The following is a 26827-nucleotide window of genomic DNA, read 5'->3' as shown; positions in this document are numbered from 1 at the left end:
TCTGCATTTCACGGTTTTACTCTAATTCACTCCTGAGCCAACATCTGCAGAGTCTACAGTGAATGTGGTGCCCACGAACCTTGTGAATATAGCCTTTAATAGGCAGGCACATTGTTGGCAGGGCAACACGCTTCTCTATAACCCCGGCCTTTGTGTATGGATGACCGACTCTTACCAGTATATCCATGGGGAAAGAGTTAGTCATGCTACTTTGGGACGGCTGAGTGGAGACATCGAACATGTGACATCAAAAACCCACTCTCCTCTCACCCTGTGCATCACTGCCAACAGTCTTTCTCCGAGTTATACGTTTTGTACACACATTTTCTGTTAGCTTTGACCATTGTATTTTCCCTCTTAGTATGACAGGGTCATGGGAGCAAACAATGGCGATGCCAAAAACCTCTCAAAGTACTGTACACCCACACAAACACAATGACAGCAGATATGAAGTAAACAATCTTATTGTTACAATTTTATTTGATCATCGTGTCTATTTTGGCTCGTAGCTATCACATTCATAAAGATATTTTCTCTTTTACATTATTAACCCACAATCGCCATTGTCTTGATGATATTGCACTTCTGTCGTCGCCTTCACTCCCTTCCTGGACCCTGGTCTCCTGTCACTTCTCCTTTGTGCCCCGCGTCCCTCGCCCTCAGTCTCTCCGCCACGTCACAGTTTGCATGACTGGATGGTCATGGCGTCCTTGGGCCAGCGGTAAGAGTCCACAGCAAACTCGTCATAGTCGGTGCTGTAGACGAGGGAGCGCACAAAAGCCTCCTTATCCTCAGGCTCCGGGTACAGCGTCGCCATCTTGTGCTCGTAGGCAAACTCCACGATCTGTAAGACACACAAACGCGATAGTTCATAGGTGTACACGGTATAGACGGAGTAGTACACAACACGTTAAGAAAACCTGCTCTCTCCATGACATTGACTGGCCAGGTGAATCCAGGTGAAGGCTATGATCCCTTATTGACGTCACTTGTCAAATCCACTTCAATCAATCCGTGTAGATGAAGGGGATGAGACAGGTTAAAGAAGGATTTTTAAGACAATTGAGACATGGATTGTGTATGTGTGCCATTCAGATGGTGAATGGGCAAGACAACTCAATATTAGGAAGGTGTTCCTAATGTTTGGTCTACTCAGTGTAAGTGTGAAGACCTATTGAGGGTATGGAAGCATGAAGAACAAAGGACATGTTTGTGTGTGTGTGCAGATGTGTGTGTCTGAGTGTGCTCTCACTTTTACGGCCAGCTTGAGAGAGACATCTCTGATGGTGTTCAGGGGAGGGTACAGTCTTCCCTCCGACAGATCCTTCTCCGTCACCAGGTCGGCAATGGTCTGTCAGAGAGCAACCAAATGGATGAGTTATCCACACACAGTCAAACAGATATTCGGCATACCTCAACACATACACACATTTTACTGTAAAGAGTATTGAGACATTGAAATGCATTTTAAATAAAGTTACATTTGATTAGATGTTCTACATGATATACTGGCTAGGTGGGCAGGAGGGTATAACGGGTGGCAATCAGTGTAGATAATGTGGCTAAGACTTGACATTCATCCCACCCTCTCCCTCCTGCTGTTGCGCAACTGTCCTCCATCCTCAGTCTACCTCATTGGCAGGCTAAGTGTGGCTCTTATATGCCTGAGGCACACGATGACAGTATCAAATAAAATATGAAATTGTCATTCAGTACTGCACCCCCACTTATGCGTCCCTGTGAAGTTTTAATCGTCTCCCATGTCTGCAGAGCCAGGCAGCAGAGAGCAAAGCGAGCTGATTGGCATTCGCACAAAGAACAGCCTATGAGAGGTTATCAGTTTGGCCATTTTTTCTGACGGTTTATTAACTGGGTTTACAGGGATATTATTATATTTTCCGTGACACTGAGTTGGGGACAGACATGAGGACGTGCTTAAGGGATTTCCTTAATGATCTGTAAGCACAGACTGGGTTTTACTGTAGTGTTTTTGCAGACTTTAGTGTAGTATTTTTGCAGACTAAAGTCTGCAAAAATACTACAGTGATTACTGTAGTATTTACAGTAGTATACTGTAGTATTTACAGTTAACTATAATATAAATACTGTAGTAAAGTAACTATTATATACAACAGTAATTCATGTAGTGTTTTTGTGGACATTACTGTAGTATTTACTATAGTGTTTTAATTTTATTATCCTTGAAGTGGAGTCTTTCTCCTTCAGGAAGGACTGGGCAAGGAGGTAGGACTGGGCAAGGAGGTAGGACTGGGCAAGGAGGTAGGCCTGGGTAAGGGGTAGGACTGGGTAAGGGGGTAGGACTGGGTAAGGGGTAAGGACTGGGTAAGGAGGTAGGACTGGGTAGGACTGGGTAAGGGGATAGGACTGGGTAAGGGGGTAGGACTGGGTAAGGGGGTAGGACTGGGGTCTGAACAGATAGTTCTGAGATTCTGCTCTTTTCTATATAATTGAGGTATATACTGTACCTGCCATGTAGGTTTCTCACTCCTGGGTGGCACAACTTGCGATATGGGGGAGGGGAATGGGCAAGGTATATGCACATTCGATACTGTAGAATTAACTACAGTTAAGAAGTGTAGTGTTTACTCTGGTATTCTACAGTATACTACGGTTTACTATAGAATTCTAAAGTAAGTACTGTAGTATTCTATAGTAAACTGTAGTAGTTTTCATGTAGGGTCTCCAGAAAGGAGTGAAGATGAAGAGGGAAGAAGGAGGGTAGAGATATGGGGGAAGAATTATAGCGAGATTGAGTGTAAAAAAAATAGAGAAAGAGATAGAGGCAGAAAGAGAGAGATATTGAATTGGAGAAAAGACATGGAGAGAGAAGGAGAAGAAGAGAGATGCAAAAGGAGAGAGATAGAGAGGGAGTTGAATAGGAAGTGATAGAGAGAAAGGAAGAGAGTGTTGTAAAAGAGACACATGTATGTATGTATGTATGTATGTATGTATGTATGTATGTATGTTACCTCTGCGGTGATGAGGAAGATCTCATCGGTGACGTGTCGGATTGCACAGGCGGTGACGCCCAGGCCAACTCCAGGGAACACGTATGCATTGTTGCCCTGGCCAGGGAAGAACGTCCGCCCATCAGGGAGGGTCACGGGGTCAAATGGACTGCCACTGGCAAAGATGCCCCGCCCCTGGACCAAACACAAGTGTCAAGGGTGTCAACACGGGGGAAATATATTATACTGTGCATATACACTGTACACCTCACCTCTCTAAATGAACTTTCCCCCAGGGTCATTGTAGTAAGTTGTTAAGGGATTTTTTTTTATCAATAATGACTAATTATGTATACATTTCAATCAGGACTGAATAATCAGAATACTATTATGTTACTGTATAGATGTATGAATTTTCTTTTAATCCTAGTACTGAATATAATGTGTGTAAATATAATCAAGAATTAAAACAATGACTGTCTGTTCCTTGGTAGAAATTAATGATCTTATCGTCAGACTGGCTAGAATGCTTATCTACACAGGGAGACCTTGGCTCGGTCATAAATTATCTAAATTAGTGAGAGACTATGTGGGAAGGCTTGAGAACTATACTGCCATTGTACTGAAGTGGAGAAGAGATTGGACAGTTTGAAAACTAATGACGTCATTTTCAGTTTATAACGTGTTTAATTGAGTTGGTTAAATAAAACATAAAGGAATTTCATTCCTGTAACATAAGTACAATATGTGCTCTTTATCAATTTATGGAGTGGCTGCATGGCCGAATTCTCTGGACGCCTCTTCCCCGATCTCTAAACAGCTGAACCTTCTGTACCATCTGTGGGATTACAGGCTACTCTGGTGAAAACACAGGACGTCTGGCTGCCCAGAGGTTGAACACTGGCAAGTTTCAATCATGCTGTCAATCAAATTGCGTGGTGTTGATCAATGAAAAGCGAAATAACAGTTTTGGGGTTAAAATGCAGACTGTCTTAGACTGGTTCCTGCTTATGTTTATTCTACTGCAATATTGTAAGTTACAACAGACAGAGGGTTGTAGCCTACATCCTAAATGAACCTAGAAAATATCTATATTTTTTAACGTTTGTTTAAATCGCCGCTGGGTTTTTCATTTCAGCTGTTCAGATATATGAGGAAGTAAACCAAGTAACACTTGAGCAGAATGTGATTCCTTTGTTTAGCTCTGGGGAGGAGGCGCCCAGGTGGGCGGGACAGGAACTCATTGGTTTGATTCGGTCACGCAGTCTCAGCCACCAAATTAACCAGTAAACACAATACATTCACTTATATGAACTTCTGTACACATACTGTTCAAGCACAGTGCTGTTTGAGTGTTGAAGTACACAGACATTTGAAGACATTTGCAACAGCACACTTCAGACCCCCTCCAGTACCTCTGTGATGGCGTAGCACTGCTCGGCAGTGCACTCTGCCTTGCTGGTGGGGTTGCTAAGGGCGAAGATGATTGGCCTCTCGTTAAACGAGGCCATGTCCCGAATGATTTCCTCCGTGAAAGCTCCAGAGATGGCCGCCACACCTAGAGAGCAGGATCGTATTCATTAGGCACCAAACGGAAGAAAACGGACTGAAACAGGGAGGGACTACCTGAACTTAAACCCAATATGAAATGCTCACTTTCATTTGCCGTTGCAAAATGTTTTGCTGTGGTGTATCCTAATGAACAAGACCCACGAGAGAACACATTAACCATGCAGACAACAAACTCTAACCCAGGAGTTGTAAACCAGCTCTATCCACCTGGAGAGATATTGGGTAATTGGAATTTCAATTCAATCTCAGTGATTTACTGGATTGTATGGAATTATAATCTACATAAATAAAGGTTACAGTGCCTTGCGAAAGTATTCGGCCCCCTTGAACTTTGCGACCTTTTGCCACATTTCAGGCTTCAAACATAAAGATATAAAACTGTATTTTTTTGTGAAGAATCAACAACAAGTGGGACACAATCATGAAGTGGAACGACATTAATTGGATATTTCAAACTTTTTTAACAAATCAAAAACTGAAAAATTAGGCGTGCAAAATTATTCAGCCCCCTTAAGTTAATACTTTGTAGTGCCACCTTTTGCTGCGATTACAGCTGTAAGTCGCTTGGGGTATGTCTCTATCAGTTTTGCACATCGAGAGACTGACTTTTTTTCCCATTCCTCCTTGCAAAACAGCTCGAGCTCAGTGAGGTTGGATGGAGAGCATTTGTGAACAGCAGTTTTCAGTTCTTTCCACAGATTCTCGATTGGATTCAGGTCTGGACTTTGACTTGGCCATTCTAACACCTGGATATGTTTATTTTTGAACCATTCCATTGTAGATTTTGCTTTATGTTTTGGATCATTGTCTTGTTGGAAGACAAATCTCCGTCCCAGTCTCAGGTCTTTTGCAGACTCCATCAGGTTTTCTTCCAGAATGGTCCTGTATTTGGCTCCATCCATCTTCCCATCAATTTTAACCATCTTCCCTGTCCCTGCTGAAGAAAAGCAGGCCCTAACCATGATGCTGCCACCACCATGTTTGACAGTGGGGATGGTGTGTTCAGCTGTGTTGCTTTTACGCCAAACATAACGTTTTGCATTGTTGCCAAAAAGTTCAATTTTGGTTTCATCTGACCAGAGCACCTTCTTCCACATGTTGGGTGTGTCTCCCAGGTGGCTTGTGGCAAACTTTAAACAACACTTTTTATGGATATCATTAAGAAATGGCTTTCTTCTTGCCACTCTTCCATAAAGGCCAGATTTGTGCAATATACGACTGATTGTTGTCCTATGGACAGAGTCTCCCACCTCAGCTGTAGATCTCTGCAGTTCATCCAGAGTGATCATGGGCCTCTTGGCTGCATCTCTGATCAGTCTTCTCCTTGTATGAGCTGAAAGTTTAGAGGGACGGCCAGGTCTTGGTAGATTTGCAGTGGTCTGATACTCCTTCCATTTCAATATTATCGCTTGCACAGTGCTCCTTGGGATGTTTAAAGCTTGGGAAATCTTTTTGTATCCAAATCCGGCTTTAAACTTCTTCACAACAGTATCTCGGACCTGCCTGGTGTGTTCCTTGTTCTTCATGATGCTCTCTGGGCTTTTAACGGACCTCTGAGACTATCACAGTGCAGGTGCATTTATACGGAGACTTGATTACACACAGGTGGATTGTATTTATCATCATTGGTCATTTAAGTCAACATTGGATCATTCAGAGATCCTCACTGAACTTCTGGAGAGAGTTTGCTGCACTGAAAGTAAAGGGGCTGAATAATTTTGCACGCCCAATTTTTCAGTTTTTGATTTGTTAAAAAAGTTGTTAAAAATGTCGTTCCACTTCATGATTGTGTCCCACTTGTTGTTGATTGTTCACAAAAAAATACAGTTTTATATCTTTATGTTTGAAGCCTGAAATGTGGCAAAAGGTCGCAAAGTTCAAGGGGGCCGAATACTTTCGCAAGGCACTGTATATGAAAATCCAATTGACCCCCCCCCCCCCCCCCCCCCCCTCCCCCAGTGAGCTGATTGGTGTAGTACCTATGATGGCTGTGGGTTTGAGTTCATGCACCACATCTACCAGGTTCCTCATCTGCTCGTGCTCGTGGGCAAACCTCTCCTTCTCATGGGTCAGGTGGTCTCTGCCCTGAGAGTGGAAGAGAGATAGTTGGAAGACAGATTGTGATGAAGCTTGTTTCTACACATGCCAACTGGCAGCTGCCGTGCTCTCTTTGAGGATATCTGAAATTAATACATAGAGGCATTCAAACACAGGCACAAAAACACAAGAGCCAAAGATTCTGAACTGCTCAACCCTAACCCACTTAAGGGAAATAAGCTAGATGGGGTTTCAGTGGAGTCAAGTGCTATGTGTTCTGGTCACTAGAGGGCAGTGTTGACTCAATGCTGGTCTACAGAGTTGGTGACAAATGTACATCCAGCTTGCCAAAGACTCCATGGAGTTATATTCCGATAAAGTGAATATCAATAGGCATCATCACTCTGCCTGCATGTCTGTCTTTCTGCCTGCCTGAAAGCCTTATCATTTAGTTGATCAAATAAGGATTACTTCTATGAAACAATTCCCTCTGCATCTTTTGTTGCGTCACCCACTGTCCTGTAGAAAAGGTCATACAGTGACAGAAGCATGGACACAATACCAGCTTCTGGTGTAATCGATTGTGCACTGTGCAGAGTTATTCTTACCATTGATCTAACAGAATTGACTCCACAAACATGCCTCAGATGGCAATCTCTGGGTAGTTCTTCACTCCCCAACCACATGTGGATCATGACAGGGCTAAGACCGTGGCGGTTCTCGGTTGTAAGAAATGCAATACCGTTGCCTGTGTCAATACAACAACGGACTCAAAGGACTGGTAGACAACCCGGCTCAAACTCACCCACACCCTGGCAGCATCTGGTGAAACCCTAAATTAAATGCATAACACATCTACATCCCATGATAGACTACGCCTGTCTTGTTGAACTACGAGAGCAACTACTCTCATTCAGACTCATGTCTGTCTGTCAGTCCATGACAAATGATGTATAATAAAACAAGGCTTGGGATCAATTCCATTTAAATTCAGTCAATTTACGAAGTAAACTGAGATTCCGTCAGTCATCTCATACATCACGAATATATGCATGTCTATAGGTCCGGACAGTGGGGACTCCAGACAGAACTGTGTCTACTCTACAGGGGCTGAGTGACCCTGGCCGAGTGGCAAGAGCGGAGGTACTTGTATCACCTTGACGATGAGGCCCTTGGAGTCAACCATCCAGATCTTCCTCAGAGCCTCGTCTTTTGGGAGTCCCTCCTTCTCCATCGCCATCGTGATGAGGTCAGCTATCCCCATCGCGGCCTGGGGACAAGAGGAAGAGAGAAGGCAGATGTGATAGGAATGCCTCTGTGCCCCACCATTCACTTCCCTGATCAAACAAGGAATAAGTCCCTAGCTTTCACCCCTAAACCTGCAGACAATTTACCCAGTCATTATTCAGACTTAATATAATCTTGACTCTCGTTATATTAATGCACACCTTTTATTTTGGGATTTAATTCAATGCAGGTCAGCGAAACGCTTGAAATGCTCAACAAGTCATTTTCTTCTGTTCTCAGCACAATAACCCTTTACTGTAAATGCCCTCAATATTCTACACATTACCATCTACTTCCCTTTCAATACAAAGTGGTCATGCATCAACATGGAAAACACATGAAACTTGGCATTTTAAAGAAGATGGGGGTACTATAGTTCACAGTCAGGCCAAGAGCCCCAGAGACTAAAAGACATTCTAAATGTGTCTCCCCATTACAAATTATGTTGAGCTAATCAGAATTTTATGGCCATGTTCTCCTGTTTATTAGAGACAGGGTCTGTTGAGCCACAGCCTAGAGGTCTACTAGAGGTCTACCTAGAGGTCTCAATAAAAAGTTCAGTGATTGGGAATGGGAATTTGAAGCATTGGTTTGCGCTTATTTCTGATTCTGTCATTAGGGGGCAATCAGTCTGCCGTGTTTCTGAGCAGAAAAGAAACCAGGAGTGAATTTGCACATTGACAAGAGCTCTGCACCCACCTCCCCTGCACCCTGGAATACAATGGTATGGTCTGACATCTTGCTCTTGGTGACACGAAGGGCAGCGAGTAGGCCGGCCACCGCCACTGCAGCGGTACCTGGGGGGGGAGTGACATATATGATTTAGCCCTGCAAGTATGAGATTTCTTCAAGTCAGTTACTATCGCAGAGAGAGAGTGAGAGAGAGAGAGAGAGAGAGAGAGAAAGAGAGTATAAAAGACAGAAAACAGACAAAATAAAAGATGAGACATATTACAGAGCCACACCGTAACACAATCTCCTCAGTACATCATAGGGCTTGTACAGCAAAAGTGCATTTGCTCTTTACGTTGTCTGCAGTAATAGCAAGCAGATTTACCGAGTCAGAGAATTAGAGAGAAAATATGGTTTAGATTAGCCTGCAGAAATCACAACGGCTACCAGGTCTAATTTCTGGGGAATGTAGTTTTATTTGACAGACAAACTAATGGCTCCTCAGACACGGTGTGACTGATACTGTGGTCTCATTAACAGAGCGGATGCAAAAAGTGGGTCCGTGTCCCAAATGTCACCCTATTCCCTGTATAGTGCGCACAGGGCCCATAACGCTCTGGTCAAAAGTAGTCCACTACAGAGGGAATAGCGGTGCCATTTGCGACACAGCCCGAGTCTGGAGTCTCTGGACTTACTGTTACATTACTGTTGTTTTCCACAGGACTCTATCAAGGGGTCAGAGAGAGAGAGAGCGATCAGAGAGAGGGATCAGAGAGAGCCGTCAGAGAGGGGTCAGAGAGAGAGAGAGCGATCAGAGAGAGAGCGATTAGAGAGAGAGCGATCAGAGGGGTGTCAGAGAGAGGGGTCAGAGAGAGAGCGATCAGAGAGAGAGTGATCAGAGAGAGAGTGATCAGAGAGAGAGGGGTCAGAGAGAGGGGGGTCAGAGAGAGGGGGGTCAGAGAGAGGAAGGTCAGAGAGAGGGGGGTCAGAGAGAGGGGGGTCAGAGAAAGCCGTCAGAGAGAGCCGTCAGAGAGAGCCGTCAGAGAGAGGGATCAGAGAGAGGGATCAGGGGCTCGGTGTGTTTGTTTGAGATTTGAATTAGTGCTCCATGAACAAGCTGATTTAAACTGATTGATTGGATGAATGGGCGGATGGATGTGCGTATGTGCGCTTGCGTGTGTTGGAGAAGAAAGGAAAAGGAATATAGGAAGGGAGGAAGAGAAAGTGGAAATAGAAAAAAAAGGAGGATGATTGATCGAGAGGGAGTTTGAGTGCATGTGTGTGTGTGTGTGTGCGTCGTGCGTGGGTGGGTTCTTGTGAGCACGTTATCGAGTCTCTGTGCAATTGACATCGGAATTTTGCAATTGAAGTATACATGTACCTTGGATGTCATCGTTGAACGTGCAGTACTGGTCGCGGTACTTGCTCAGCAGACGGAAGGCATTGGTATTGGCAAAGTCCTCAAACTGGATAAGACAATCCATTCCATACCTGTGGATAAGACAGCTAAGTCAGATAAGACCACATTCACATCCCTACCCCTTTTCTAGTCATTCACCACAGGGCCAAGAGAGTTCAAACAAAAGGAGAGAGCTGAAAATCAGATGAATCACTTCCAGGACTGTGATAATGCTGTGCATCTACAGTACAGAGGAATGTTGCACACACACACACACACACACACACACACACACACACACACACACACCTCTGTGTAGCATGCTCTATATAGTGCATTGCCTATGCCTGTACCAAGTCTCTCTTCCACACCATAAGAATAAGGACCTTCAGAGTTGTGTCCTGGAGAGGGCACTCCTTCACTGTTGAGGAGTTACATTTGAAACGTGCGGAGTGGGATGCTGTATGAGCTTGGTGTGTTTATGCATACGACTAATTATGCATGTAAATACACATGTCTCAATGTGCAGGCTATAGCATCCAGCGATCCACCTTGTCAATGACTTAGGCCACAAGAATGCAGCAAGAAACCCGGTGTTCAGGACTGATTCCATGACAGGCTATTTGCCTCTGCTTAGTGACCGATCCTCAAACAGCTGTCCTTCAGGTGACTAGAAAGGTTAAATGTCTGTCAAGAAGGGAGATTGACTAGCTACAACAAAAGGAACGGAAACACTATAAAACCCTGAGTAATGGAAAGAATGGCAGGACCTCCTAGTAAATCATCACCAATCTACTTTACAAGCTAATCCACAGTCCACCTGACACCCTGTTCACCAACATATAGGCCTCTTCATCCACTAATACCAAAACCCGACAGACAACAAACACGATACACAGACAATAAGAAGTGCGTTATGAGTTGCTAAAATAGCCTTAGCAGAAAGTAACTCCCGGTTCCCATGCTCTCTTCAGCAGTGCTGTAAATCTGTGAAAACAGAGTAACATAAGCTCTATTAGCCAAGCCCAGTGTCACACAGATACAATAGGGGTGGAGGGAGGGAGAGGGTGGGACATGCGTTTCTAGTGAAACCTCCAGGGCTCGCATTTCGGCAGCATGGCGCGGGAGGAAATTGGGGACAGGTCAAGCAAACAGAGAGCGACGCCAGCCCCGAGTATGGACCCGTCAACCACGGGGGCAAGGAGAGGGAGAGGTGATGCGACTTTCACCCCATTGCTCTTCATGGATCTTTCTCGCTCCAATATGACGCGGTCGTCTCGAACCCTCTCCGTCTTTCTGTCCCTCTCCATTATTTCTCTCTCTACCTCTCTCGTTCGCTCCTTCTCTCCATCTTTCTGGTAAAGCCCCACCTCGTCGCACCCGGCACATGGAAAATATTCGCCCCGGCACTTCTGCAGCTTATTGTACTAGTCACTAAAGCGGTTTCCCAGTTGGCCTTCTGCTGCTGAAAAGCTTAGGCCTTCGGGGCAGGAGGAAAAATTGAGAGGGGGATGAGAATTGGAGAGGAAGGGTGAGAGGATGAGAGTTGGGCTTCAGCGATAATAAAACTTCAGCTCCAGATCAGAGAGGTGTGTTCCATCACTGCGTCGGTCTGTCTGACCCTGTATTCATCAGACTCAGCCATCTGTGATACAGCGCATTCTGTAAGTGACGATTGACGCAGGGAAGGACGGAACGAGCGCTCAAAACGAGCACAGCAGGACCGTGGAGAGAAAATGTGTTTTCTATCAGGCCGAGGGGAAAGCAAAGTGCTAAAGCAGTGAAGCTATGGCTACGTGGAGGACCATAAACTTTTCATTGTCTCAGGGCTGCGGGAGAGGCGAGGATGCTGTCGCAACTGCAGCACCACTACCGCCCCCTACCGTGCTTTAGTGTATTCGCTGCGAGGTCACCTCAGTTCATCCAGAAAAACAGGCGCCCTCGCACTTCTTCAAAGAGGTGGTTTTTTTGGAGGCAGAGGGCTGTGGCTCTGTAGCTCTGAGACAGATGACAGTCGAGCAGCTCTCGTGTTGTGTGTGACACAATCATATAGTAAGGAGTGGAGAGCTTCGAGTGGAAGCACAGACGGATTCTATCCTGCTGATAGACAGTACATGATCTACACAGATCTGTATAGGAGTTCTAATGAGGACTGAATGGCCACAATCAATCAAAAGCAAAATGAGAGTGTTTGTGATGGAGGGAGAGACTGAAAACAGTGACTGTGTGTGGATCAGTCTTGGCTAGGGTCAAGCCCCTGGTCCTCAGGCCATACCAATAGAGAGAGGGGGAGAGGGGGAGAAAAGGGAGAGGGAGTGACGGCTAGAGGGGAGTTAGGCGTGAGGGCTAGAGGGAGGTACCTCCGACCAGAACAAAACCCCCTGGTATGCATTAACGATTTCCATTCTTCCCAAAAGCCTGTTGTCTTTCTCTGATGAAAGAGAGAGAGAGAGAGAGAGAGATGAGAAGACCTGTTGAGAGGAGCTCCTCTGCCCAGTGCTAAATCAGCCCATAACTCAATGATAGCCATGAGATATTGGGGAAGATGGCTGTTATGGAAAAAAGGAACAATCCAAATCAAATCAAATTGTATTGGTCACATACACATGGTTAGCAGATGTTATTGTGAGTGTAGCGAATTGCTTGGGCTTCTAGTTCCGACAGTGCAGCAACGTCTAACATGTAATCTAACAATTCCACAACAACGGTCTAATACACACAAATCTAAGTAAAGGACTAAGAACATATACATATAAATATAAATATGTGGATGAGCAATGACAGAGCGGAATCGGCAAGATGCAATAGATGGTACAAAATAGAGTATCCATATCCATGTACTCGGACTGTGATTTGGCAGGGGGAATCAGTTCTCTCTACCGGTCCCTCCGGCTCCACTCCTCGGCTCCTCTGTCAACTAGACTGTCCAGTCAGACTCCTAGGAGACAGAGTGGCTGCAGAGACAACTGGGAAACATTCCATCTGTCACTGTAGATTAGAGGGACAATGTGGAAAAAGTCTTCCTCCTTGCACCTGCTTAGGGAAGTGTTCACAAGACAGTTCACCTAACCTGGTCCCAAATCTGTATGTGATGAATAGCCAACTCATGTGGTCGTACAACAACCATAAGAGATGGCTTCAAAAGCACAACCAGATCTTGGACCAGGCTAACCACATCTCCCTGGCACAACACACACCTGTGAGCTAAGGCTGTGTGTGTGTGTGTGTGTGTGTGTGTGTGTCCTGCTGAAGGGGCTCAGAATAGGTCTGGGTTGCTTACGCATTGGTTAAACTGTACCACATCAGGCCTTAACCAAAAAAAAACGCAGTGTTCCGAGGAAAAGTTGAAGAAACACACCCAGTAACGTAATGCAGATAAACAAATACACGCACACACGCACAAAAAGCATTGCTGGTTGTGTGCTACTGTACAAGGGAGAGGACACCATTAGATCTCAACTCAACTAGGTTGGTCTAAGTCTAAAGGTAGGCCTAAACTTTACTACAAACTGCCAGTCTCTTGTACACTGCACACTACACAATGGGGGATAATATTTTAGGTGAGAGAACATTCAGGGAGACAGGCAGCCCTATGTTCCAAGAGGTAGCCTAGTTGGACAAAGAAAGTGCATTGGTAAGCAGCTTAGATAAGTATTTTGCCCACAAATGACAGAGAATACTAACATGTTTCTTAGCCAAATATTATATAAAATGTAGGCCTATATTTAAGTCCTTTTATATATATATATATATTTTTTATGTGAAAATGTTCTAATATAATTGATTCAAGCTTGCATTGTGTAAATAACTCCAACGCATCTAGTGAACTGTCAAGCGTGATCAACTTTAGATGACATGTGTAAGATAAAGAGAACATTTGTTAAGTGGATGATCACAGATTGTTTAAATCGGATTTGCATCTGTAGCTAGAATGTGAGGCACAAAAATGCAAGGGTTGAATTTAAATATTGATCAAAGGGTACAGTGGTATTTCTGTAGATTGGCTATAATCAATTCAAGTGTACTATTGTGTATAACTTCCTTGACTTGGTGACATCATCAAGGGTTGGCATGGTTATTATTGCTAAGCGATGCGATAAGACAGTGTGGCGTTACTAGCAGAATACTGTGATATCACAACAGTGTCGACATGGACGTAACCAAATCATATGAGATTTCATTGATTACATTGAGAAGAGATCATGACAAGAATGTACCTAACCGAAGTACATATTGGCTGGACAGTGGGAGCAGGATAAAGTTACATGTGGAGAATGAAGGACAGACGTGTTGTTGCCACATTATCTGTGCTTGATACTGTATGTCTGACATTGTGTATCTCAATGGTGACGTGATAGTGACTAATGGATCTTTAGAGCTACAAAGCCCGACGTCATGGGAGGCGATCGCATACAGTTTATTTTTTTAATTTGCTTCGCTGCTGTTTTACCACAAGTTCGTGGTAACATTTCACAACTCTTAGTGCAAAACTCAAAAAGGTCAAAAACTTTAAGCACATTTTCAATTGACTAAGTACAACACACAAAATCACACAGTGACCTTTTCACCCAACCTGATCAGTGTTTCATCTAGAAATACCTTTCATGTAAAGTAATTGCTTTTCACAATGCAATCTCAAAATACTTTTCATATGATTTTCTTCTCATTTGTTTAAATACTTTTGTCCATCACTTAATCCAACTGTGCTTAATGGTTAATCACTTAACCATTTATTAAACTGGTTTGTCTATTATATATGGATTTTGATGGGGCCCATGCCCACCTATTTGAGAGGGCCCATGTCTACCTCTTTGATGGGAAATAAAGCAGGCCATTGAGGAGAACTGTTACACCTTTGGCGATGAGGCATCCATCAGCCTACCAACAATCGCCTGGCTTCTGAAGAGGCACCAGGTATCTATGGACCACATTTACCTGGAGTCTTTTGAGAGCAACAATGACCTGGAAACAACTGCAGGCCGAGTATTTTTAAAACTTTTTATTTCATTTAACTAGGCAAGTCAGTTAAGAACACATTCTTATTTACAATGACGGCCTAGGAACTGCCTTGTTCAGAGGTAGAACGACAGATCTTTACCTTGTCAGCTCGGGGATTCAACCTAGCAACCTTTCGGTACTGGGTGTGGATGAGAATGTATGGCCAAATGCTCAAGACAGGCTTGATACAAATTAATTAAATTAATTACATTTCTTACATTTGATTACAGATTGCAATTCTACCAGATTTTTTGTTGTTGCATGAATGATTGTTGAGGATGTCTTCTATGTTAGCACATTGGATAGATATTATGGGAATTATAGATTTTCAGTCAATTTTGTTGGGTAATATAAATGTATTGCCTACTGTGAAAACGGTATAATCTACTGTGATTTACAGTACTGTAGTAAATTACTTTCAGCACTTCTAAGGGTGATTTGAAACCTGCATTGTTTGCTATTGGATTAACTGGTAGTTAAAGCAACCAAACTGAAAAGATATAATAATGTTGTGTTTTGGTGATTAAACTGATGTTCTCATTACATTTCACAATAAACGTATATTTTGAATCAATGGTTGTGTGGTGAGAGATGTTTACGATCCAAATCAATGCACGTGGCAGGTTTTGAATGAAAGACGGGCTGCATTACAAGTGTGACCAGTTTGGAGTTGTTACTAAGAGTTGTGAAAATGTACCACATACTTAAATAGTACCACAGCGATTAAAAAAAACTGTAAAAGGTGACATTCTAGAAGTTTGAAGTTTGTTAAAGATGCACTATGCAGAAATCACTCCTCCATTTCCTAGTTGCTAAAATTAAAATAGTTTCAGTTTGTGACAAAACAAACAAGTTTCGTGTAGGGAATCATTGTACCATCTGTCAAATATATTTTCCATATCCCAAAATATTGTATTTTCAGGAAGCTTGGCCCCAGTGATGTACTGGCCCGTACGCACTACCCTCTATAGTGCCTTGCGGTCAAAGGCCAAGCAGTTGCAATACCAGGCAGTGATACAACCAGTAAGGATGCTCTCGATGGTGCAGCTGTAGAATCTTTTGAGGATCTGGGGGCCCATGCCAAATCTTTTCAGTCTCCTGAGGGAGAATAGGTTTTGTCGTGCCCTCATCACGACTGTCTTGGTGTGTTTGGACCATGAAAGTTTGTTGTTGATGTGGACACCAAGGAACTTGAAGCTCTCAACCTGTTCCATTACAGCCCCGTCGATGAGAATGGGGGCGTGCTCGGTCCTCCTTTTCCTGTAGTCCACAATCATCTCCTCCTCCCTCTACATTGAGGGAGATGTTGTTGTCCTGGCACCACACGACAAGGTCTCTGACCTCCTCCCTATAGGCTGTCTCATCGTTGTTGATGATCAGGCCTACCACTGTTGTGTCATCACAATGTGTTGTTCCCTACCCTTACCACCTGGGGGTGGCCCGTTAGGAAGTCCAGGATCCAGTTGCAGAGGGAAGTGTTTAGTCCCAGCGTACTTAGCTTAGTGATGAGCTTTGGGGGCACTATGGGTTTGAGTGCTGAGTTGAAGTCAATGAATGGCATTCTCACATAGGTGTTCCCTTTGTCCAGGTGGGAAAGGGCAGTGTTGAGTGCAATAGAGATTGCATCATCTGTGGATCTGTTGGGGCGGTATGCAAATTGGAGTGGGTCTAGTGTTTCTGGGATAATGGTGTTGATGTGACCCATGACCAGCCTTTCAAAGCCCTTCATGGCTACAGATGTGAGTGCTACGGGTCAGTAGTCATTTAGGCAGGTTACCTTAGTGTTCTTGGGAACAGGGACTATGGTGGTCTGCTTGAAACATGTTGGTACTATAGACTCAATCAGGGATCGGTTGAAAATGTCATTGAAGACACTTGCCAGTTGGTCAGCGCATGCTCGGAGTACACGTCCTAGTAATCCGTCTGGTCCTGCGGCCTTGTGAATGTTTAAAGACCTGTTTAAAGGTCTTACTCACATCGGCTACGGAGAGTGTGATTACACAGTCGTCCAGAACCGCTGGTGCTCTCATGCATGTTTCAGTGTTCCTTGCCTCGAAGCGAGCATATAAGTAATTTAGCTTGTCTGGTATATTTGTATCACTGGGCAGCTCATGGCTGTGCTTCCCTTTGTAGTCTGTAATAGTTTGCAAGCCTTGCCACATCCCACGAGTGTCAGAGCCAGTGTAGTACAATTCAATCTTAGTCCTGTATTGACGCTTTGCTTGATTGATGGTTCGTCAGAGTGCATAGTGGGATTTCTTATAGGCTTCAGGGTTCCTTGAAAGTGGCAGCTCTACCCTTTTGCCCAGTGCGGATGTTGCCTGTAATCCATGGCTTCTGGTTGAGGTATGTACGTACGGTCACTGTGGGGACAACGTCATCGATGCACTTATTGATGAAGCCAGTGACTGACGTGGTGTACTCCCGGAACATATTCCAGTCTGTGATAGAAAAACAGTCCTGTAGCTTAGCATCTGCTTCATCTGAACACTTTCTTATTGACCGAGTCACTGGTGCTTCCTGCTTTAGTTTTTGCTTGTAAGCAAGAATCAGGCGGATAGAATTATGGTCGGAGTTGTCAAATGGATGGTGAGGGAGAGCTTTGTACGCTTCTCTGTGTGTGGAGTAAAGGCGGTCTAGAGTTTTTTCCCCCTCTGTTTGCACATTTAATATTCTGATAGAAATGAGGTAAAACTGATGAGTTTCCCTGCATAAAAGTCCCCGGCCACTAGGAGCGCCGCCTCTGGATGAGCGTATTCCTGTTTGCTTATGGCCGTATACAGCTCATCGAGTGTGGTCTTAGAGCCAGCATCGGTCTGTGGTGGTATATAGAGAGCTACGAAAAATATAGATGTAAACTCTCGTTAAATAACGTGGTCTACAGCTTATCATGAGATACTCTACCTCAGGTGAGCAAAACCTCAAGACTTTCTTTGATCTCCTGTGGTAGCTGTTGTTTACAAATATGCATAGGCCGCTGCCACTTATCTTACCAGAGGCCGCTGGTCTATCCTGCCGAAAAAGCTTAAAACCCGCCAGCTGTATGTTATTCATGTCGTCATTCAGCCACGACTGGGTGAAACATAAGATACTACAGTTTTTAATGTATTAAATGTAAAACAGCGGCCATCTCCTACGGCACCAAATTCACTCCTTGATGGTTGTACTACTGGGTTTACTACTGGCTTTGATCATTGAGATTTGCAGTACTTGCACTTTTTGTTTTTGTTTAGATATCTGCAATTAGATAATGCTAAGCTCTAAGTCTTAAGTAACAATTCTGAAAATTATGTCTCATCATTATCCTCTCAGATTTCTCCATCTTCTCTGTAGGGAAACACAGACCATGGTCAAGGCCTCTCCATCCCAGTAGGTCTATAGGACATCACACCACAAAAGGTAAGAACAAGACAAGGTAACACATGACTGGACACCTCTGCCACAGACCTACAGGTAACTGCAAAAATAAAGGACACACTTGCGTAAATGAGGGATACAAAGTATATTGAAGGCAGGTGCTTCCACCCAAGTGTGGCTCCGGAGTTAATTAAGCAATTAGCATACCATCATATTTAGGGTAATGTATCAAAATGCCCAGTTGCCCATTATTTTGGTTACCATGTCTGTCTAGGAGAAGAGATCTAATTGACTTTGAAAGAAGGTTCTCATAGGAGCATAGGGTTTTAAAGTGTCTGTCTGTCTGTCTGTCTGTCTGTCTGTCTGTCTGTCTGTCACCAAATCTCAACCCAATTGAACACTCATTGGAGATTCTGGAGAGGCACCTAAAACAGCGTTTTCACCACCATTAACAAAACACTAAATTAAGGAATTTCTCATGGAAGAATGGTGTCTCATCCAGGGCTCTAACTAAATAAATAAAAAAAAATGGTAGTACTAGTGCTCACAACTTTAAAAAGTTATGTGCACAACATAAAATCTAGGAGCACCAGAAAAAATTAAGCTTTGTAATAAAATTGATTGAGATATAGCCTCAACGAATTCTAGCTATTTCTGAAGCAGAGGTTGTGCCCTAGAAACTATACATACCAACTCAGAAAAATAAGAAACGTCCTCTCACTGTCAACTGTGTTTATTTTCAACAAACTTAACATGTGTAAATATTTGAATGAACATAACAAGATTCAACAACTGGGACATAAACTGAACACGTTCCACAGACATGTGACTAACAGAAATTGAATAATGTGTCCCTGAACAAAGGGGGGGGGGGGGGGGGGTCAAAATCAAAAGTAACAGTCAGTATCTGGTGTGGCCACATGCTGCATTAAGTACTGCAGTGCATTTCCTCCTCATGGACTGCACCAGATTTTCCAGTTCTTGTGGTGATATATTACCCCACTCTTCCACCAAGGCACCTGCAAGTTCCCGGACATTTCTGGGGGGTATTGCCCAAGCCCTCACCCGCTGATCCAACAGGTCCCAGACGTGCTCATTGGGATTGAGATCCGGGATCTTTGCTGGCCATGGGAGAACAGTGACATTCCTGTCTTGCAGGAAATCATGCACAGAATGAGAAGTATGGCTGGTGGCATTGTCATGCTGCAGGGTCATGTCAGGATGAGCCTGCAGGAAGGGTACCACATGAGGGAGGAGGATGTCTTCCCTGTAACACACAACGTTGAGATTGCCTGAAATGACAACAAGCCCAGTCCGATGATGCTGTGAAACAACGCGCCAGACCATGACGGACCCTCCACCTCCAAATCGATCCCGCTTCAGAGTACAGGCCTCTGTGTAACGTTCATTCCTTCGACAATAAACGCGAATCCGTCCATCCCCCTGGTGAGACAAAACCGCGACTCGTCAGTGAAGAGCACTTTTTGTCAGTCCTGTCTGGTCCAGCGACGGTGGGTTTGTGCCCATAGGCAACGTAGTTGCCGGTGATGTCTGGTGTGGACCTGCCTTACAACAGGCCTACAAGCCCTCAGTCTAGCCTCTCTCAGCCTATTGCGGACAGGCTGAACACTGATGGAGGGATTGTGCGTTCCTGGTGTAACTCGGGCAGTTGTTGTTGCCATCCTGTATCTGTCCCGCAGGTGTGATGTTCGGATGTACCGATCCTGTGAAGGTGTTGTTACAAGTGGTCTGCCACTGCGAGGACGATCAGCTGTCCATCCTGTCTCCCTGTAGCGCTGTCTTAGGCGTCTCACAGTACGGACATTGTAATTTATTGCCCTGGCCACATCTGCAGTCCTCATGCCTCCTTACAGCATGCCTAAGGCACGTTCACGCAGATGAGCAGGGACCCTGGGCATCTTTCTTTTGGTGTTTTTCAGAGTCAGTAGAAAGGCCTCTTCATAACTGTGACCTTAATTGCCTACCGACTGTAAGCGTCTTAACGACCATTCCACAGGTGCATGTTCATTAATTGTTTAAGGTTCATCGAACAAGCATGGGAATCGGTGTTTAAACCCTTTACAATGAAGATCTGTCTTTGAAAGACAGGGTCCTGAAAAAGGGATTTTTCCTTTTTTGCTGAGTTTACATGTTGAAACAAATACCGGTCATTCATTCATTGCTATGATCATCTCCTGAAGAAGCTATCCCTTTTCCTTTTTTTTCCTGTGGCCCCAAATGTTTGGATATACTGGTAAAGTTACCCGGTTGTTAGCTTGCTAGCTAATGAGGTATCAAACATGACTGAACAAGGTTAGCGGCCTGTGAATAGTTTTACAATGGTCCGCGACATGGTGTCACGTTCTGACCTTAGTTCTGTTGTTATGTCTTTGTTTTAGTATGGTCAGGGCGTGAGTTGGGTGGGTTGTCTATGTTCTTTTTTCTATGATTTGGGATTTCTGTGTTTGGCCTGGTATGGTTCTCAATCAGAGGCAGCTGTCAATCGTTGTCCCTGATTGAGAACCATACTTAGGTAGCCTGGTTTCACTTTTGAGTTGTGGGTGATTATTTTCCGTGTCAGTGTTTGTGCCACACGGGACTGTTTCATTTGTTTCACTTTGTTATTTTGTATTGTTCAGTTTGACATATTAAAATGGAAATTTATTTTTTTATTCCTCGTCGGAAGAAGAGGACGAGCGTTACACATGGTTTATTCATTTAAACAAAACTATGAAATAACACACATGGAATCATGTAACTAAAAAAGTGTTAAACAAATCAGAACATATTTTAGATTCTTCAAATTAGCCACCCTTTGCCTTGACATCTTTGCACACTCTTGGCATTCTCTCAACCAGCTTCATGAGGTAGTCACCTGGAATACATTTTAATTAACAGGTGTGCCTTGTTAAAAGTTAATTTCCTTCTTAATATGTTTGAGCTAATCAGTTCTGTTGTGACAAGGTCTTTGGTAAAAGACCAAGTACATGTTAAGACAAACGCAGCTCAAATAGTCAAAGAGAAACAACAGTCCATCATTACTTTAAGACATGAAGGTCAGTCAATGCGGAAAATTTCAAGAACTTTGAAAGTTTCTTCAAGTGCAGTTGCCAAAACCATCAACCGCTGATGAAACTGGCTCTCATGAGGACCACCACAGGAAAGGAAGACCCAGAGTTACCTCTGCTGCAGAGAATACGTTGATTAGAATTACCAGCCTCAGAAATTGCAGCCCAAATAAATGCTTCAGAGTTCAAGTAAAATACACATCTCAACATCAACTGTTCAGAGGAGACTATGTGAATCAGGCCTTCATGGTCGAATTGCTGCAAAGAAACAACTACTAAAGGACACCAATAAGAAAAAGAGACTTGCTTTGGCCAAGAAACACATGCAAAGGACATTAGGCCAGTGTTCTTTGGTCTGATGAGTCCAAATTTGAGATTTTTGGTTCCAACCGCTGTGTCTTCGTGAGACGCACAGTAGGTGAACGGATGATCTCCACATGTGTGGCTCCCACCGTGAAGCATGGAGGAGGTGATGTGATTGTGTGGGGGTGCTTTGCTGGTGACACTGACTGATTTATTTTGAATTCTAGGCACACTTAACCTGCATGGCTATCACAGCATTCTACAGCAATACACCATCCCATCTGGTTTGCCCTTAGTGGGATAATAATTTGTTTTTCAACAGGACAATGACACAAAACAAACGTCCAGGCTGTGAAAGGTGTAACGGTTTTCTTCGTGAGAAGGAGAGTCGGACCAAAATGCAGCGTGTAGATTGCGATCCATGTTTTAATGAACAAACGTAAAACACGAATCAATGCAAACACTACAAAATAAAGAACGTGACGAACGTAACGAAAACCTAAAACAGCCTATCTGGTGAAAAACACATAGACAGGAACAATCACCCACAAACACACAGTGAAACCCAGGCTACCTAAATATGGTTCCCAATCAGAGACAATGACGAACACCTGCCTCTGATTGAGAACCATATCAGGCCGAACATAGAACTAGACAAACTAGACATGTAACATAGAATGCCCACTCAGATCACACCCTGACCAATCAAAACATAGAAAATACAAAGTAAACTATGGTCAGGGCGTGACAGTACCCCCCCCCCAAGGTGCGGACTCCGGCCGCAAAACCTGAACCTATAGGGGAGGGTCTGGGTGGGCATCTGTCCGCGGTGGCGGCTCTGGCGCTGGACGTGGACCCCACTCCATGACAGTTTTAATCCCCCTCCTAAACGTCCCTAAATAGGTTACCCACCACAATGATAACATGGGACAGAGGGACAGCTCGGGACAGAGGTAACTCGGGACAGATGGGTAGCTCAGCACTGAGAGGAAGCTCAGCACTGAGAAGAAGCTCAGCACTGAGAGGAAGCCCAGGCAGGTAGTAGAAACTACCAGAACCTGGCTGGCTGGCGGTTTCAGCAGATCCTGGTCGACTAGCAGATCTGGAAGAATCTGGTCGACTGGCGGATCTGGGAGAATCTGGTCGACTGGCGGATCTGGGAGAATCTGGTCGACTGGCGGATCTGGGAGAATCTGGTCGACTGGCGGATCTGGGAGAATCTGGTCGACTGGCGGATCTGGGAGAATCTGGTCGACTGGCGGATCTGGGAGAATCTGGACGACTGGCAGATCTGGGAGAATCTGGACGACTGGCAGATCTGGAAGAGTCTGGTCGACTGGCAGATCTGGAAGAGTCTGGTCGACTGGCAGATCTGGAAGAGTCTGGTCGACTGGCAGATCTGGAAGAGTCTGGTCGACTGGCAGATCTGGAAGAGTCTGGTCGACTGGCAGATCTGGAAGAGTCTGGACGACTGGCAGATCTGGAAGAGTCTGGACGACTGGCAGATCTGGAAGAGTCTGGACGACTGGCAGATCTGGAAGAGTCTGGACGACTGGCAGATCTGGAAGAGTCTGGACGACTGGCAGATCTGGAAGAGTCTGGTCGACTGGCAGATCTGGGAGAGTCTGGTCGACTGGCAGCTCTGGCTGCTCCATGCTGACTGGCTGCTCCATGATGACTGGCAGCTCTGGCTGCTCCATGCTGACTGGCTGCTCCATGCTGACTGGCAGCTCTGGCTGCTCCATGCTGACTGGCTGCTCCATGCTGACTGGCAGCTCTGGCTGCTCCATGCTGACTGGCTGCTCTGGCTGCTCCATGCTGACTGGCTGCTCCATGCTGACTGGCGGCCCTGGCTGCTCCATGCTGACTGGCGGCCCTGGCTGCTCCATGCTGACTGGCGGCCCTGGCTGCTCCATGCTGACTGGCTGCTCCATGCTGACTGGCAGCTCTGGCTGCTCCATGCTGACTGGCTGCTCCTTGCAGACTGGCAGCTTTGGCGGCATCCTGCAGACAGGCAGCTCTGGCGGCTCCTTGCAGACTGGCAGCTCCTTGCAGACTGGCAGCTCCTTGCAGACTGGCAGCTCCTTGCAGACTGGCAGCTCCTTGCAGACTGGCAGCTCCTTGCAGACTGGCAGCTCCTTGCAGACTGGCAGCTCCATGCTAACTGGCAGCTCTATGCTAACTGGCAGCTCTATGCTAACTGGCAGCTCTATGCTAACTGGCAGCTCTATGCTACCTGGCAGCTCTTTGCAAACTGGCAGTTCTGAACAGGCGGGAGACTCCGGCAGCGCTGTAGAGAAGGAAGGCTCTAACAGCGCTAAACAGGCGGGAGACTCCGGCAGCGCTGTAGAGAAGGAAGGCTCTAACAGCGCTAAACAGGCGGGAGACTCCGACAGCGCTGGAGAGGAGGAGGGCTCCGACAGCGCTGGACAGGCGAGGCGCACTGTAGGCCTGATGCGTGGTGCTGGCACTGGTGGTACTGGGCCGAGGACACGCACAGGAAGCCTGGTGCGGGGAGCTGCTACCGGAGGGCTGGGGTGTGGAGGTGGTACTGGAAAAACCGGACCGTGCAGGCGCACTGGAGCTCTTGAGCACCGAGCCTGCCCAACCTTACCTGGTTGAATGCTCACGGTCGCCCTGCCAGTGCGGCGAGGTGGAATAGCCCGCACTGGGCTATGCAGGCGAACCGGAGACACCGAGCGCAAGGCTGGTGCCATGTAAGCCGGCCCAAGGAGACGCACTGGGGACCAGCTGCGTAGAGCCGGCTTCATGGCATTAGGCTCGACGCTCAATCTAGCCCGGCAGACACGCGGAGCTGGAATATACCGCACCGGGCTATGCACCCGCACTGGAGACACCGTGCGCACCACTGCATAACACGGTGTCTGTCCGGTCTCTCTAGCCCCCCGGTAAGCACAGGGAGTCTGCCCAGGTCTCCTACCTGGCGTAGCCATACTCCCTGTTAGCCCCCCCCCAATAAATTTTTGGGGCTGCCTCTCGGGCTTCCTTGCCAGCCGTGTTCCCTCATATCGCCGGCTCCTCTCTCCGGCTGCCTCTGCTCTCCTAAGTGCCTCCACCTGTTCCCATGGGAGGCGATCTCTTCCAGCCAGTATCTCCTCCCAAGTGTAACAGCCCTTGCCATCTAAAACGTCCTCCCATGTCCATTCCTCTTTACGCTGCTGTTGCTGCCTGTTGACACGCTGCTTGGTCCGTTGGTGGTGGGTGATTCTGTAACGGTTTTCTTCGTGAGAAGGAGAGTCGGACCAAAATGCAGCGTGTAGATTGCGATCCATGTTTTAATGAACAAACGTAAAACACGAATCAATGCAAACACTACAAAATAAAGAACGTGACGAACGTAACGAAAACCTAAAACAGCCTATCTGGTGAAAAACACATAGACAGGAACAATCACCCACAAACACACAGTGAAACCCAGGCTACCTAAATATGGTTCCCAATCAGAGACAATGACGAACACCTGCCTCTGATTGAGAACCATATCAGGCCGAACATAGAACTAGACAAACTAGACATGTAACATAGAATGCCCACTCAGATCACACCCTGACCAATCAAAACATAGAAAATACAAAGTAAACTATGGTCAGGGCGTGACAAAAGGGCTATTTGACCAAGAAGGAGAGTGATTGTAGTGCTGCATCAGATGACCTGGCCTCCTCAATCACCTGACCTCAACCAAATTGAGATGTTTGGGATGAGTTGGACCGCAGAGTGAAGGAAAAGCAGCCAACAAGTGCTCAGCATATGTGGGAACTCATTCAAGACTGTTGGAAAAGCATTCCAGGTGAAGCTGGTTGAGAGAATGCCAAGAGTGTGCAAAGCTGTCATCAAGGCAAAGGGTGTCTACTTTAAAGAATCTCAAATAAATTAATCTGAATATATTTTGTAAACACTTTTTTGGTTATTAAATGATTCCATATGTGTTATTTAATAGTTTTGATGTCTTCACTATTACAATGTAGATAATAGTAAAAAATAAAGACAAACCCTTGAATGAGTAGGTGTGTACAAACCTTTGACTGGTACTGTATATATTGTATATGTTTGTCTATGCAGAGGCCAATGGTGACAAGTGACCTCTACGATCATGTTCTTACATTTATGTTGTTTACTTTTTTTCTATACTTATTTCCTCATTCCTCTTATAAATCAAAATGCATTTCTTGTGTTTGTGGTCACGTGTTGTTTTGTGGGCCAGACCAAAACTAATGCTGCCTTGAGTCAAACGTAGATGGGTGTATGATGTGTGCTACAGGCAACTGTGTTGAATAATATATATTTTTTTGTAGACAGCAAGTGTTGCTTCGTGGGGTTTGTGTGTCTCACACACACACACACACACACACACACACACGCACTACTCATTGGCGGATGGACTCGGGGCGGGGCGCACAGATGAGGCCTCCATCAATGTGATACTTTCCTCGCACTGCTAAAGCCATCTGAGGGACGTCACCAACACAACACAGACCTCTTTTGTTCTTGACACTTTCATTCTTCTGTGATTTACAGCTTGCGTGGATAGTACACATTCGTAACTGAAGGAAATAACTTGCCGACACGGGAAAACACTTACGGCTATCACCTTTTGATGGGGCGCTGAGGTTTCTCACTAACTGCCAAACTTCCCCGACAGTGAGTGTAAAGCCTTTTGACACACTAAAATGTTTGATACCGGCCTGAAGAAAAAAAAATCCAAGATGGCTATGAGAGATGACAGCAGTTTTCCCATGTGGAGGATCGCTCAGACGCGGCGGTGTTACGTCTAGATAAAGAGGACAAATTTAAGACCCTGGCTCCTTAAGGCAACTTAATCCCAGGCCCGATGAAACCTAAACTTGCACCTGGAATCTTTCCGGAAGTGTCCTCTATTTCCAGGTTTGGGGGGGTGACAGAAGGAGGCATGAAGTGGGTTTTGTTCCACTGTGTGCATACCAAGGAGCCGCTGGCCTCCATAAAGAATGTCATGGACAAGGGCACTCTGTCCAAACACAGCTGTCCAAGCAGTTTAACTCACACACACACTGTCCTAAACTTTACATACACCTGTACAGTACACACACACACACATGCCAGGGTCAAGCCCTGCTAGGTCAGTATTTGTTTCCATCTCCCTGTGTGTGCATCCACATTGGCTGCCT

The 26827-nt window shown here is 45.3% G+C and overlaps 1 protein-coding gene across 3 annotated transcripts in view; it reads right to left on the bottom strand.

The window, feature by feature from the left end:
- Window positions 1–448: 448 nt before the first annotated feature.
- The window catches only part of me1 (malic enzyme 1, NADP(+)-dependent, cytosolic), a 124445-nt gene continuing 98066 nt past the window's right edge, over window positions 449–26827 (bottom strand). For all 3 annotated transcript variants that reach the window (XM_036973913.2, XM_090229344.1, XM_090229343.1), the window contains 8 exons: window positions 9919–10028; window positions 8565–8662; window positions 7735–7848; window positions 6521–6626; window positions 4385–4527; window positions 2991–3164; window positions 1253–1351; window positions 449–844 (listed from right to left, as the gene is read on the bottom strand). In XM_036973913.2, coding sequence (XP_036829808.2) covers window positions 677–844; window positions 1253–1351; window positions 2991–3164; window positions 4385–4527; window positions 6521–6626; window positions 7735–7848; window positions 8565–8662; window positions 9919–10028 — 1012 coding nt within the window. In that variant the 3' untranslated portion in view covers window positions 449–676. The remainder of the gene's footprint in view (window positions 845–1252; window positions 1352–2990; window positions 3165–4384; window positions 4528–6520; window positions 6627–7734; window positions 7849–8564; window positions 8663–9918; window positions 10029–26827) is intronic.

The sequence above is a fragment of the Oncorhynchus mykiss genome, chromosome 3 (genome assembly GCF_057628025.1).
Source record: "Oncorhynchus mykiss isolate SJ-2025 chromosome 3, ASM5762802v1, whole genome shotgun sequence".
NCBI classification, from domain to species: Eukaryota; Metazoa; Chordata; class Actinopteri; order Salmoniformes; family Salmonidae; genus Oncorhynchus; species Oncorhynchus mykiss.
The sequence above is the reverse complement of the archived record's forward strand: the minus strand, read 5'-3'. Positions and strand labels throughout refer to the sequence as shown.